Source organism: Vipera ursinii (assembly GCF_947247035.1).
Source record: "Vipera ursinii genome assembly, chromosome: 14".
Lineage (NCBI taxonomy): Eukaryota > Metazoa > Chordata > Lepidosauria > Squamata > Viperidae > Vipera > Vipera ursinii.
Genome location: NC_139527.1, coordinates 2,340,318 through 2,354,430, shown reverse-complemented (window position 1 = coordinate 2,354,430; position 14,113 = coordinate 2,340,318). Strand labels below are relative to the sequence as shown.

General features: G+C 45.6%; 1 protein-coding gene across 1 annotated transcript in view; it reads left to right on the top strand.

The window, feature by feature from the left end:
• The window catches only part of OSBP2 (oxysterol binding protein 2), a gene marked incomplete at its 5' end in the record, with an annotated part of 46,000 nt that overhangs the window by 19,150 nt on the left and 12,737 nt on the right, over positions 1-14,113 (top strand). The window contains 2 exon segments of the mRNA XM_083373452.1: positions 9,314-9,570; positions 13,320-13,512. Of these exon segments, the coding sequence (XP_083229578.1) occupies positions 9,314-9,570; positions 13,320-13,512 (450 nt within the window).

Genomic DNA, 14,113 nt, shown 5'->3' with positions numbered 1-14,113 from the left:
GGGAGGCACGGTTTTACGGTGGTTCTCCTCCTATCTCTTGGGACGTTCGCAGTCGGTGTTGGCAGGGGGACAGAGGTCGACCGCGAGGTCTCTCATTTGTGGAGTTCCTCAGGGGTCGGTCCTCTCGCCTCTCCTGTTCAACATCTATATGAAGCCGCTGGGTGAGATCATTCGTGGCTTTGGAGTTGGGTATCATCAGTACGCTGATGATACCCAACTTTTCTTTTCGACCCCAAACCACCCCAGTGATGCCCTCGACGTGATGTCCCGTTGCCTGGAGGCGGTTCGGGTCTGGATGGGGAGGAACAGACTCCAGCTCAACCCCGACAAGACTGAGTGGCTTTGCATATCTTCATCCCGGGTTTATTCGGATATTCCATCTCTAACTATGGGGGGTGAACTATTACCCCCCGTAGATAGGGCTCGCAACTTGGGGGTCCTCCTAGATTCACGGCTCACCTTGGAAGATCATATAGGAGCCGTGACTAGGGGGGCCTTTGCACAGGTTCGCCTGGTGCGTCAGTTGCGGCCCTATCTTAGCCGGGATGATCTGTGCACGGTCACTCATGCGCTCGTGTCCTCTCGTCTGGACTACTGCAACGCTCTCTACATGGGGCTGCCCTTGAGGACCACTCGGAAGCTCCAACTGGTACAGAATGCAGCCGCGAGAGTGGTGTTGGGAGTCTCCCGATACTCCCACGTTACACCTCTGCTCCGTGAGCTGCATTGGTTGCCAGTTGTCTTCCGGGTGAGATTCAAGGTACTGGTAACGGTATTCAAAGCACTCCATGGCATGGGCCCGGAGTACCTTAGGGAACATCTGCTGCCGGCATCAAGCTCCCTGCGCCCTGTGCGTTCCCACAGAGAGGGCCTCCTCAGGGTGCCACCGATCAGAGAGTGTCGATTGGTGGCCCCCAGGGGGAGATCCTTCTCTGTGGGCGCTCCGGAGCTGTGGAATCAGCTACCGGTAGAGCTCCGGATGGCGCCCGATCTTCGCTCCTTTCGCCGCGATCTCAAGACATTTTTGTTTGTACAAGCCGGCCTAGCCTGAGGGGGAGTGTTGGGGTTGTTTTATTTTTTGTTTTTTAATTGTTCTGGGGGTTTTTAGCGTTGTATTATATTGTTTTTAACTAGGGCAATTGTTTAATCTGTTTTTAATGTTTGTATTGGTTATTTTATTCTGCCCTGTGAACCGCCCTGAGTCCTCAGGGAGAAGGGCGGTATATAAATGTTATTAAATTAAATTAAAATTAAATTAAACATTTCTAACCTCCCGCTCACCCACCCACCCACCCCCAGTCATGAACTGGGATAGCTATTGAAGCTTCCCGGCATAAAGTCCTGGGACAACAGAGAAATGGGTTGGGAGTTGAGCCTGATTAATATTAAAGCTAGCCTTGGTTGGCCCCCAGGAAGAAGGGTACAGTCTGGCTTTGTTCCATGCCCTTCCTGCGAGACAGTGAAACCTTGCAAAGACCGGAGAATGGAAAATGTATTTAAATGACGATTAAAAATTTATCTTTAGCGACATACTTAGAAAAACCAAGGGAGAACGTGAGACATGGATGTCCTTCCGCTTGGAAAGCCGATCCGCCGAGGAAGGGCAAGGGGGCCAAGTCATCCTGGCTGGAGGAAGCAACCTCCGGCCAGCCAGAATCACGGACTTCTGGTGGTTCCTTCTCACCTTCTCTTCAAAGGCCAATGAGGGCTCGTTCTGTGGAAGAGAAATGGGCATTTTGGGAAGGCCGCGCCCAGCTTCTCTCTCTGCGGTTGCTTAGAGGGAGCAGAACAAACCACCTTGTGAGGTAGATGCTGTTCTTTATGAGGAGTAAAAATGGCTGCTGGTTAAAACTGAGGCCAGATCTGAAGAGTGGAGCCCCCGTCTTCAGTTAACTAGGCTGCCAGACAAGTATCCATGTTCCCTTCAGAAAGAAATCTGTTTTCACTTGAATTTTGTTTCCTCCCTGCAGTCTCAGACCCATTGGGCTCCATGCTCAATAGGCAATTTAGAATATAGTAGAGTTAGAGTTAGGGTTACAGTTAGAGTAGGAATAGAATAGAATGGAATAGAATAGAATAGAAAATATGGAATGGAATAGAATAGAATAGAATAGAATAGAATAGAATAGAATAGAATAGAATAGAATAAGGAATGGAATGGAGAATAGAATAGAATAGAATAGAATAGAATAGAATAGAATAGAATAGAATAGAATAGAATAGAATAGAATAAGGAATGGAATGGAGAATAGAATAGAATAGAATAGAATAGAATAGAATAGAATAGAATAGAATAGAATAGAATAGAATAGAATAGAATAGAATAGAATAGAATAGAATAAGGAATGGAATGGAGAATAGAATAGAATAGAATAGAATAGAATAGAATAGAATAGAATAGAATAGAATAGAATAGAATAGAATAGAATAGAAAATATGGAATGGAATGGAATAGAATACAATACAATACAATACAATGTAGAGATAATAGAATAGAATAGAATAGAATAGAATAGAATAGAATAGAATAGAATAGGAATAGAATAGAATAGAATAGAATAGAAAATATGGAATGGAATAGAATAGAATACAATACAATACAATGTAGAGATAATAGAATAGAATAGAATAGAATAGAATAGAATAGAATAGAATAGAATAGAATAGAATAGAATAGAATAGAATAGAATAAGGAATGGAATGGAGAATAGAATAGAATAGAATAGAATAGAATAGAATAGAATAGAATAGAATAGAATAGAATAGAATAGAATAGAATAGAATAGAATAGAATAGAAAATATGGAATGGAATGGAATACAATACAATACAATACAATACAATGTAGAGATAATAGAATAGAATAGAATAGAATAGAATAGAATAGAATAGAATAGAATAGAATAGAATAGAATAGAATAGAATAGAATAGAACTGGAAGGGACCTTGGAGGTCATCTAGTCCAACCCCCTGCTCAGGCAGAAAACCCTATACCATTTCAGACAAATGGCTGTCCAGTCTCTTCTTAAAAACCTTCAGAGCATTCACAACTTCTAGAGGCAAGCAGTTCCTCTGATTGATTGTTCTCACTGTCAGGGAATTTCTCTTTATTTCTAGGTTGCTTCTCTCCTTGATTGGTTTCCATCTGCTGCTTCTTGTCTTGCCTTCTGGTGCTTCGGAGGATAGCTTGACTCCCTCTTCTTTGTGGCAGCTTTGTGCCAAATTTAAATTTAGCAAGTATGCTTCTCTTACTGGTGCTTTTTTTTTCAATTAAGCTGCAGGATTTCCTGAGGCCAGGACTGCTGCTTTCCTGAATGAACTTCACTCTGTTTGGGCTAATCGCATTCCCAATTCAGAGACACACGTTCTATCTTACTGTATGATAATTAAAGAGCACAGCAACAGCGGCAGAGTTCTGTGGGCTGAAATGGATTTGCATTTGGCGAGGGTGCAAATTTAAGCAGAGTATCTATTATAAGGGGCAACACTCGCTTTCCTATTTTCCAAGATTCATTTGGTGAGCTTAGTCTGCAGAGAAGAATGGCAGACTGTGTCAGGAAGGTGGAGCCAAAGAGATTTTAAAATGCTACGGTGCTCAAATTGCTGCTGTTGTCGTGGTTGTTTTTCCAGGACAGTTCTGTTGTGCATTTTTAATCTACTTTTGAAATCAGAGAATTGTGGATTAGATTTCTGTACGCTTGGATTTGAATTGAGCTCAACAAATGATATGGAATTGGTCTCTAGAATATACAAAATATACGTTTTGTTATTGGGCTGAATTAATGAAGTTCCATAAGGGACACAGTGGCTCAGTGGGTTAGGACGCTGAGCTTGTCGATCGGAAGGTCGGCAGTTTGGCGGGTCGAATCCCGAGTGCCGCGTAGCAGAGTGAGCGCCTGTTACTCGTCCCAGCTTCTGCCAACCTAGCAGTTCGAAAGCACGTAAAAATGCAAGTAGAAAAATAGGGACCACTCCGGTGGGAAGGTAACAGCGTTCCGTGCGCCTTTGGCGTCTAGTCATGCCGGCCACATGACCACGGAGACGTCCTCGGACAAGCGCTGGTTCTTCGGCTTTGAAACGGAGATGAGCACCGGCCCCTAGTCAGAAACGACTAGCAGGCATGTGCGGGGGAACCTTTACCTTTACCTTTTAATGAAGTTCCATCCACTGATGCAGCAGGAGAGGAGATTGATGTGATCTGTGGTTCACCTTCAGTCCGAGATTTATACAACACGCCAGCAAGATGAGCTTGGTTTCTTGTTGGAATGTCAAAACCGGGAATAGCAAGGAGAAAAAGTTAAAGTGGAAGCACAAAAGCAGCCAGGTTACGCAATATGATCCTCAGCCGACGCGCCCCAAGAATCAGTGTGTTTGACAGGGAACTGAGGATAGAATCAAAGAAGTTGTTCAGGAAGAATGTGAGAACTCCAAAAATGGAAGACAGCAAACAGAATTATCAGGGCAAACAGTGGAAATTGCCAAGAATAGAAGCTGAAGCCAAGCAAGAGAAAAGATTTCAGGAAGAAACGTGATAAATGATTTCAAAAAGCTGCCAGCTTTTTTGGGGGAAGGGACAAGAAGCAGCATAGGTAGAAATATGAGGAAAACAAGGGGGAATATTTTGAAATATCTTCAAATGCAGGAGGAGGTTCCAGCCTCAACTAAACAGGACCGACAGACAGAGAGTCATTGTCTCAAAGAAGAACTGAATGGAAGGTCTATTTAGGCCTCTCCTAAGCCTAAAATTTCCACTGCTAAGCAAGACAGTTGTTAAGTGAGTTTTCCTCCATTTTAAGGAAGGAAGGAAGGAAGGAAGGAAGGAAGGAAGGAAGGAAGGAAGGAAGGAAGGGAAGGGAAGGAAGGATGGATTCTGGTGCCATTTCAATGAAGGATTTCCAGCAAGGCCCTTTGCCTCTTGGTGCAGAGGTATCCATCATTTTTCTGAAGCTTTTTATGCTGCAAAAACAAGCAAAAAAAAAAGAATTTTAAGCAGTGCTTCATGCCAAAGATGGGAGATAGCTTTCTATTTTTGTGTTATGTATTTATAAAAAAAAAAAGAATGTCTTTGATGCTCTGGCTGTGAAGGAGAGAAAGGGAGAAAAAAAGACTACACAATGAAATAGATTGTATTTCATCTTGTTAGCCGATCTCATTAATGATCTCTCTCTCTCTCTCTCTGAAAGTGGAAAAATTGCTACCTCAGCTTTTATTTGCAGCTTCCATTAAAGGAAGACTTCAGTGGTGAATATATGAGCAGGAAGAGCTATTAAATATGGATGGAAGTTTTCCTTTAATATTCATTGCTATTAAATTGGTACCATAAAGGCCCCCCTCTAGGTTCTCTTTGGAGAAATGAGTGATATTCCTTCACTCCCCCAGCTGAACAGAAGAGAGAGAGGAGAAGCTAAAGACTCTGAGCAGGGGGGTTGGACTAGATGACCTCCAAGGTCCCTTCCAATATTATTCTTGTTCTTGTGCGACGGTCTCTCTTTTTGCCACCACGATCCTCTTCAGCTTTCCCAGACTGTGGTTTGAGTCAAGAGACCTCGGCTTGCCTTGCTCTTGCCTGTGGATTCCTTCACCGCAAATAGTCTGAAAAAAGACTCCTTAATTAGATCTCGGCTCTGAATCTGACAGATGCTTGTCCCAAATGTGCTTTTTTCAAGAGGCACCTGGACTTTCTTGTTTTTCTTTGAAGACGTTTCGCTTCTCATCCCAGAAGCTTCTTCAGCTTTGACTGGGATGGTGGGGAATGAAAGGATTTATACTCCTTGCAGACCGCCGGTCAATTTGCCTTCTTTTAGAGAGTCGTTGCGGCCACCTGGGGGGTTTATCTTTGTCCTCAGGGTCACCTGAGTGGGGCAAATGGGTGTGGAGCCTTCTTGGAACCGCTGAAAGGACTGGAGATGGGTGGTGTTGTATCCCACCCCTCTGTTGAGAGAGGGCTGCTCAATGTGAACGTCAATGGCCTCCTTTGCCCCTCTTTCAGAACTGACTCAGAACTGAGGAAGCTTCTTGGATGAGAATCAAAACATCTTCAAGGCAGACAAAGTCCAGTTGCCTTTTGGGGAAAAAAAAACCCTCGTGGGACGGGATCTGTGTTGCAATTTATTTCTTCATTTTGGATGTTCTCAATCTCTTCACAAAGGGCAGATTGGCTGTGCGGTCGACATATTTGAATCAATCTGATTCCATTTTTATTTATTTATTTTTTTTGCAATATTATGAAGTGGTGTGTAGTTCCAAGGGATCCATCATCCTTGCGTTAACCCGGGCTGATCCTCTTATTAGCTTCATCGATCTGCTGGCCCTTGCTGTCCTACTGGCTGTGCAGGTTGGGGGCAACAGAAATTGTAGGCTTAGGAGAGCTGAAGGTTGCCAAAACTGAGAAAAGTTTGAGTGGGGGAAAGAGGCTCTTTTTAAAATAATAATAATAATCCACGCTTTGCATTTGTGAAATAAAACTCTCCACGCTGCCATCTCGTTAGCCTGAAAAGTCAGCAGCCTTCTCTTCCCTTGACAGTCCTGCAGGCACCGTCAGCAATTAAAACTGGATGACGCTTTGTTCTGCATGGAAAAAGCTCGCCAAGAATATCTGATGGGCACGTAGGGTTCCCTAAAGGTTTTTCTGTACCTGTGGGCATATAATTATAGGCCCGAATGGGCAAAAGCGTCGAAAAATTCCCTCTCCATACCATCTTGTTAAAAATCCAAGTTTTAGCAGGTTATTTTACAAACAGTGAGGTGTTTTTTTTAAATTTCCAGAAAACAAATGGCAGTGCGCTTAAGATTCTGCTCCATCATTTTACGCCAAAAGGCAGATGTATATTTATAATTCAAAATTCAGAGCTGGTCCCCGTTTGGGAGCGAGTCGAAAAACCCCTGGGCTGCTGCATGAATTTGCATTTCAGCAGGAAGATAATCGCATCCAGGATCCACGAGCGGAAATGAAAGAGAGGTATTTTTAAAAACGCAACTCGCAGTTGCATTAAGTCTACTGTCCTCAGCCGCTCGTTGTGACCCTGTGCGTTCTCCTAGGAGCTAAGCCAACCAGCTGCAGGTAGATCTTAGACTAGAGGAACATATGGCTGGTAGCTTCTGATCTTTTCTATAGAACAGAATAAATAACAGCGCGGGTCTAAAAATAGCTGCCTTGACATCCAAAGACCCATCAGTTCCTAGGAGAGAGGCTGGTTTGCAGTGTGCTGTAAATCAAAAGTGAAAAACACAGTTGTTTATGAAATTGACTTTGAAATGTTCCATAATACAAGAAGGCAGGAAATGATATTGCAGTTTGCATTGATTAATCAGCGTATAGGGGGGTCTGGTTGAGGTGCAGGACGCATCCTCCAGAGGATGAACCCACCAAACAGACTTTCATTTAAACCAATGTTTAAATGACCCTATGCCATTTCAGACAAGGGGCTGTCCAGCCTCTTCTTAAAAACCTCCAGCGATGAAGCGATTTCAGCTCTGCGAGTTGGAAGTCCACGCATCTTTAAAAAAAGGCCGAGGTTGAGAAACAGCGTAACAGAATAACGAAGGCGGGAAGGGACCTTGGAGGTCTTCTAGTCCAACCCCTCGCTCGAGCAGGACGTCCACGTCAGAGAAATGGCGGTCGAATCTCTTCGGTTGGCTGATCCAAGCTAGCCCACCCTCAATAAGAATGGGGGGGGGGGTTTTCAATCTTGACAGTTATAAACTTGTATTTGATATTGGACAGCTGCTACCTCGGTGAGTTTTCTGCCCCTTTATATTTGATCCCTACACGTTTGGCCAACTTTTAAACTTTCACTCTCTGAGATTAAAGGGGCTTGCCAGGCAAACCGTTCCCAGCCTAAGTTGAATTGTCGTAGCTTGATTCGGTTTGCAAGGATTGAGAAGCGTGTACGTGTGCGTGTGTCCGTTGTGTTGATCGGCTGGCAGCTGTGGAAGGCCGTGCCTTATCTTACCCACAGTCGTGATTGATTTGCCTCTGAAATAGCTGCTTACAAATGGCTTTATTTGATTGCTGCCTTTGAAGGGACAGCAGATGCAAAATGGGAAGGAGTCCCAGGTGAGGCGCTCTGCCTTTCTTTCTTATCTGCTGGAATTTCTGGCAATCCCTTCCTTCCCTCAAAATGTTCGAAGACTGGATCCATCCGTAGTAATCAGAAACGGCGTTTGGCATCCTGCGACTGGATACGGATTTTCTTTCATTTGCTGTCCGGTTGTCAACCTTGCTGGAACTTTCATTAACAGACCCTGGTACACACGTCCTTCCCCTAATGATTAAAAAGACATGTTTTGAGCTGCTGTTGTTGCATAAACAAACAATGTGGGTGGCTTGCATGGATTCTTTCCTCTCTCTTTTTTCCCCTTTCCATTTTTTGCAAGCAGACCATCATGTTAGAACGTCCCCCCCCCGCCGCCCTCCATTTATTAGAGTAATATGCAGATTCTGTGTACTTCGCCAATTTTTTTTAAAAAAATCTGTCTGATAGCTTATGAGGTTTCCAGATAGGTCATGGGTGCAGAGTCTGCCTGCGTTAATATACTCTTTTGCTCAACCTGCCTCTGTTAATGAAGGTTAAAGCTGCTTCAGCCTCTGGCGTTTTGTGCTGCTACTTGAGCTCCCATTAATATTTTAAGAGGGTTTGTTGTTGTTGTTTTTAAAATCCTGTCCACTTATCCTTATCTTGGGTATCAGCCCTACTTAGCTCATAAACCCAGGAGCGTGTTCAATTTTAGCTTCACCCTTGAGGAGGAGGAATCGATAGCCGGTTGTATATAACAACTGGGGGGGAAAAAAAACCAGCCCGTTATGGAGCGTGGAAAGGGCAGCTTTCTCCAAACTGTCCTCCCCGGCAGTTGGACATCAGCTCCCAGGATTCCCCGTCCCGCTGAGGGTGCTGGGATTGAAGTCCACCTGTCTGAGGATAGCCGCTTAAGGAAAAGGCTGCGTGGATGCTGGAGGGAAGTGGGCGACCAAGCAGTCAGTGGCAACCTCTCAGCGAGGAACTTGGAAAGCTCTCCCGTTTCTGCTTCCGCTCTTGAAAATGGCTTGGGATTGAACACGGATGCCGGCCCACCACCCAGTCAGACGTGCTTGTCCAGCCAGCTTGTCCTCTACCTGGGGACTGAGACCTCTGCTGGGCTCCAAGTTGGGGGGATTCAGGTGCAATTCAAGGTGTTTCCACTTATCGGCGCACAAATCACCACGGTGTTTTTAGTGCTGTCCGGCCAGTAACCATGGAAACCATGGTCTTTCTCTCTCTCTCTCTCTCTCCTCCTCTTTCTCCTCCTTTCTCCTCCGCCGCTGCTCCCTCTCACAGATGACTCCGGCGACGACGACGAGGAATCCACCTCGCAGTCTGACAAGAGCGAAGCGCACGGCACCCTGAAGCACCTCTCCGGTAAACTGGACGACCTCAGCGCTTTCAACGACCTGATCGCCAAGCACGGGGCGGCTCTCCAGAGATCCCTGAGTGAGCTGGAGAACCTCAAGTTGCCGGCCGAGAGCGGGGAAAAGATCAAGGCAGTCAGCGAGAGAGCCACCCTCTTCAGGATCACCTCCAATGCTATGATAAATGTGAGTGGGGCCCGGCGGCTGCCGGTTATATTTCCAGGAGGGGTGTGTGTGTGTGTGTGTGTGTGTGTGTGTGTGTGTGTGTGTGTGTGTGCCACGGGAAGCATTCCCTCCCCATTGCAGGTGGTGGACTCTTCCAAGGCGGGGAGGGCTGGAAATAGATCCCGGCAGGACAGGAGCAGCCAGGCAGGGCTGGTGCCTTCCCTTTCCCATTTAACCATCTTGTCCTTGGCTTGTCTGCCTGCCTGCAGGTGGAGAGCCATTCGGGAGACCGAGAACACGTCCACTCCCCACTCCCCTAGCAATTCCACGGATCCCAGAACTGCTCCGTGCCCCGATTCTCCCACCCAGGTGTGTGCCTCTTGATGGGCAGCTGAGCCGGGATGCAAACCGAGCTGCTCGGATATATAGGGCGCATGATGCCAAACCTTGGTGCGCGGAGTCTGCCTTTGCTCAGCCCCTCCTCTCCTCCTTACAGACCTCATTTCACCTTTCCATTTAGAGCACCTGGACAAGGCGCCCCTTTTATTTTTTTATTTTTTTAAAAGCCCACGCAGTCCTCGACGTAACGACCAGGGTTTTCTGCTGCTAAGCAAGGTAGTCGTTCAGGGAGCCATGCCTGATTTTTATGACCTTTTTCCCCTGCCCCGGTTGTTAAACGATTGTGAAGTTAACTTCACTCGCTGACGTTGCTTGTTAAGAGGCGGTTCCCAGAATTCCCCAGCCTGCATGTCTAGCTGGGGGAATTCTGGGAGTTGAAGTCCACCCATCTTCGAGTTGCCGAGGTGGAGAAACCTTGCCTTAGAGGCTGAATGAACTGAAGGTGGTGTTGTGTGTTGTGCTTTAGAAGGAATGAGAAGGAATAGTGCCCTGATCTTAAAACTCTTGAAGTCTGGCCGGCAGAACGCTAGAATCTCAGTTCTTTTCTTGTCGCTTGAAGTTGTGCAAATCTTGACGTGAAATGTTGTTTGATGCATAGCGTGCTGATTTGGAGATGCCCAAGGCCCATTTTTTATTCATAATATTTCCCTAACATGTGTCTCGGTTGTATTCTGATTTTGTGTCCCTATCTGTTCTTGTGAATTGGGGCAACACAGTTCGGTGGGAAACCCTTTGATTTTCTTGCCTGCCTGTCAGTCAACTCTTCCCAGTATTTCCCGTCAGGGTGGTCTCCCCAAATTCTCAGCAAGGACTTTGCAGGCTGGGAATTCTGGAATGATGAAATCCACATACCAGGAGAATGCCCAGGGTGGGGAAAGTGTATCATTTCTGCAGGCATCTTTTCCCCATAAGAACATACTTACTTACTTATTAGATTTTTATCCCACCTTTATTACTTTATAAGAAACTCAGGCGGTGAACATACTTAATACTCCTTCCTCCTCCCAACCACAATCCTGTGAAGCAAGCTGGGCTGAGAGAGAGGGATTGGCACAAAGTCATCATGCCTGAGGCAGGACTAGAACTCACCGTCTCCTGGTGATTGGGCCAAAGCCACCCAGTTGCCCCGTTGTGGGAATTGGGTATGTCTAGTCTGACGAAGAGAAGGACCAGGGGTGAGGTGATAGCAATCTTCCAATATTTAAGGGGCTGCCACAGAGTAGAAGGGTGGGGGTCAGCTTATTTTCCAAAGCACCCGAAGGCAGGAGAAGAAGCAACGAATGGAAACTAATCAAGGAGAGAAGCAACTTGGAACTTGGGAGAAACTTCCTAACAAGGAGAACAATTAACCAGTGGAACAACCGCCCTCCAGAAGTTGTGGGTGCTCCAACACTGGAGGCTTTTAAGAAGAGACTGGGCAGTCATTTGTCTGAAATGCTATTGGGTTTCCTGCCTGAGCAGGGGGTTGGACTAGATGACCCCCAAGGTGCCTGCCAACTCTGTTACACTTAGAATTTCTAATGCTAGCAAAAAATGACGGGAAACGTCCCCAAGTTGAAAAAAAGGCAAATCTGCAACCATTTCATCTAACCTCAACGTGCAACCTGAGAGAGCTTTTGCTCCCAGAGGCCTGGGCCGCGGCCCCAGAGACCTCCAAACGCTGCGATCAGTTTTATTGTTTAATAGGACTCGTGGTGGGTGGGAAGGGAGGGCTCAAAATAGCAGGAAATCATGCCATTGATTCCAGCCACCCTGGTTGGTGTGTGCTGGGGGTGGGGGTGGGGGTCTGTAAAAAAAATGGACGGGGCGGGGGGGGGGGCTCCGTCTGGCTTGATTTTGAGTTGTCTGCTTTGAGTTCCTTCTTTATGTAACACCTGCTTTTTACAAAGCCTTGAAAAATAAACAAAATCCTAGCGTGCCCCCAAAGAAAAATACACCATCTGCATGACACTGATTCGAGGGGGATTTTCCACCCCACCCCCCACTCCCCAGAACAGTTTATAAACACAGAAACAATATATTGATTATGCTGGTCCTAATGCGCCCCTGTTGGATTTAAAATGCCAGCATCAAGTTCCCTTCGTCCAGTGCACTCACACAGGGAGGGTCTTCTCAGGGTGCCGCCGGTAAAAGACTGCCGGCGGATAACACCCAGGGGAAGGGCCTTCTCTGTGGGGGCGCCTGCCCTCTGGCACCAGCTGCCCGTGGAGCTTAGGACTGCCCCCGACCTTCGTTCATTTTGCCGTGACCTGAAGACCTGGCTCTTTGAGCTCTCCGGCCCAGGCTGAGAATTTTTAACTGGGGTTTTTATTTTTAGGGATGATTTAATCTTTTTTTAAAATTGTTTTTAACTTTTGTACTGGTTTGGTTTTAAATACCCTGTAAACCGCCCTGAGTCCTTCGGGAAAGGGCGGTATATAAATCTAATAAAAATAAATAAAATAAAATCTAAATGAGGGGAAAGCATATGCGCTGCTGGGCTGAGTAAGTGAGGAGGAAATAAGAGAGCAGGTGGCAATATGGAAGTGGCAATCTGGCGCATGGGCGGTGTGGCAGGTGTTTCCTAATGGAGACGAACCAGTGAAAAGGGTAAATAGGGGGGGGCACATGGGGGGCACAGAGGAGTCTAAATAATGCCTTTGGGTGATTTATCGGAGAGAACGGCGTCCAGTCCAGTCCGCAAGAGCCTTGCCCGGTGATGGGACTTAACTGGCTAAACTGAGCAGCAGCAAAAGATCCTGCGGTGGCTGATGGGCTCTGGTGTCCTGAGATGGGCTTCTTTGGCTGTTCCATCCCCGCCATCATCTTGGAACTCTCTTCCAACTTCTGCGGATGAGATGCCTCCATTGAAAGCAGGGCTTCTGGATTTTTTTTAAATTATTTTTTCAAAAAAACAACTGGACTTTCTTTGCTTTTGCTCGAAGATGTTTTCGTTGTTGTTTTTTTTCATCCGAGAGGCTTCTTCTACACCTATTCACCGCCCTGAGTCCTTCGGGAGAAGGGCGGTATACAAATTAAATAAATTAAATAAATAAAATAAAATAAATAAATAAGTAAGTAAGTAAGTAAGTAAGTAAGTAAGTAAGTAAGTAAGTTCTGACTGAAGAATCCCGAATTCCCCACCGTTCGGCTAGAATTGAAGAAGCTCCTTGGACCAGAAGCGAAACGTCTTCCAGGAGAAAGAAAGGAAGCCCAGTTGCCGTTTGAAAAAAATATCCAGACGGAGCATATAAGTCTGAAGTGCCCTCTGGCTATTGCTAAGTATCCGGAAGGTTCCACATACAAACTCGTCCTGGGTCCCTTTTCAGTGCCGGCTTCTCTTCGGTCCGACGTCCGCCCTTCTCTGACCCCTTCCTGCCTCCCTTCCTCAGGCCTGCCGGGACTTCCTGGATCTTGCAGAGGCCCACAGCAGAAAATGGCAGCGGGCCCTTCAGCACGAATGTGAGCAGCGCATCCGGCTGGAGGAGACCATTGAGCAGTTGGCCAAGCAGCACAACCACCTAGAACGGGCTTGTCGGGGGGCGCCCAGCCTCTCCGCGAAACCCACTGCTCACGCGTCCCGAGGTGAGTGGCCCTTCCCTCTCGGGGTTGGGAAGAGGGCTCCCGCCAGGGTCCCCTGCAGCCGCCGTTGCTTAGGAAAAAGAACAGAACAGAAAATATGGGATGGAATGAAGAGAAGAGAAAAGAACAGAATAATAAAATACAATGGAATGGAATGGAATGGAATGGAATGGAATGGAATGGAATGGAATGGAATGGAATGGAATGGAATGGAATGGAATGGAATAGAATAGAATAGAATAGAATAGAATAGAATAGAATAGAATAGAATAGAATAGAACAGAATAATAATGGAATGGAATAGAACAGAATAATAAAAATAGAATAGAATAGAATAGAATAGAATAGAATAGAATAGAATAGAATAGAATAGAATAATAATGGAATGGAATAGAAGAGAATAATAAAAATTAATAGAATAGAATAGAATAGAATAGAATTAAAGCAGAATAGAATAGAATAGAATAAACAGAAGGAGAATAGAATAGAATGTAGAATAGAACAGAATAGAATAGAACAGAAAATAGAATAGAATGGAATGGAATAGAATGGAATAGAATAGAATAGAATAGAATAGAATAGAATAGAATAGAATAGAATAGAA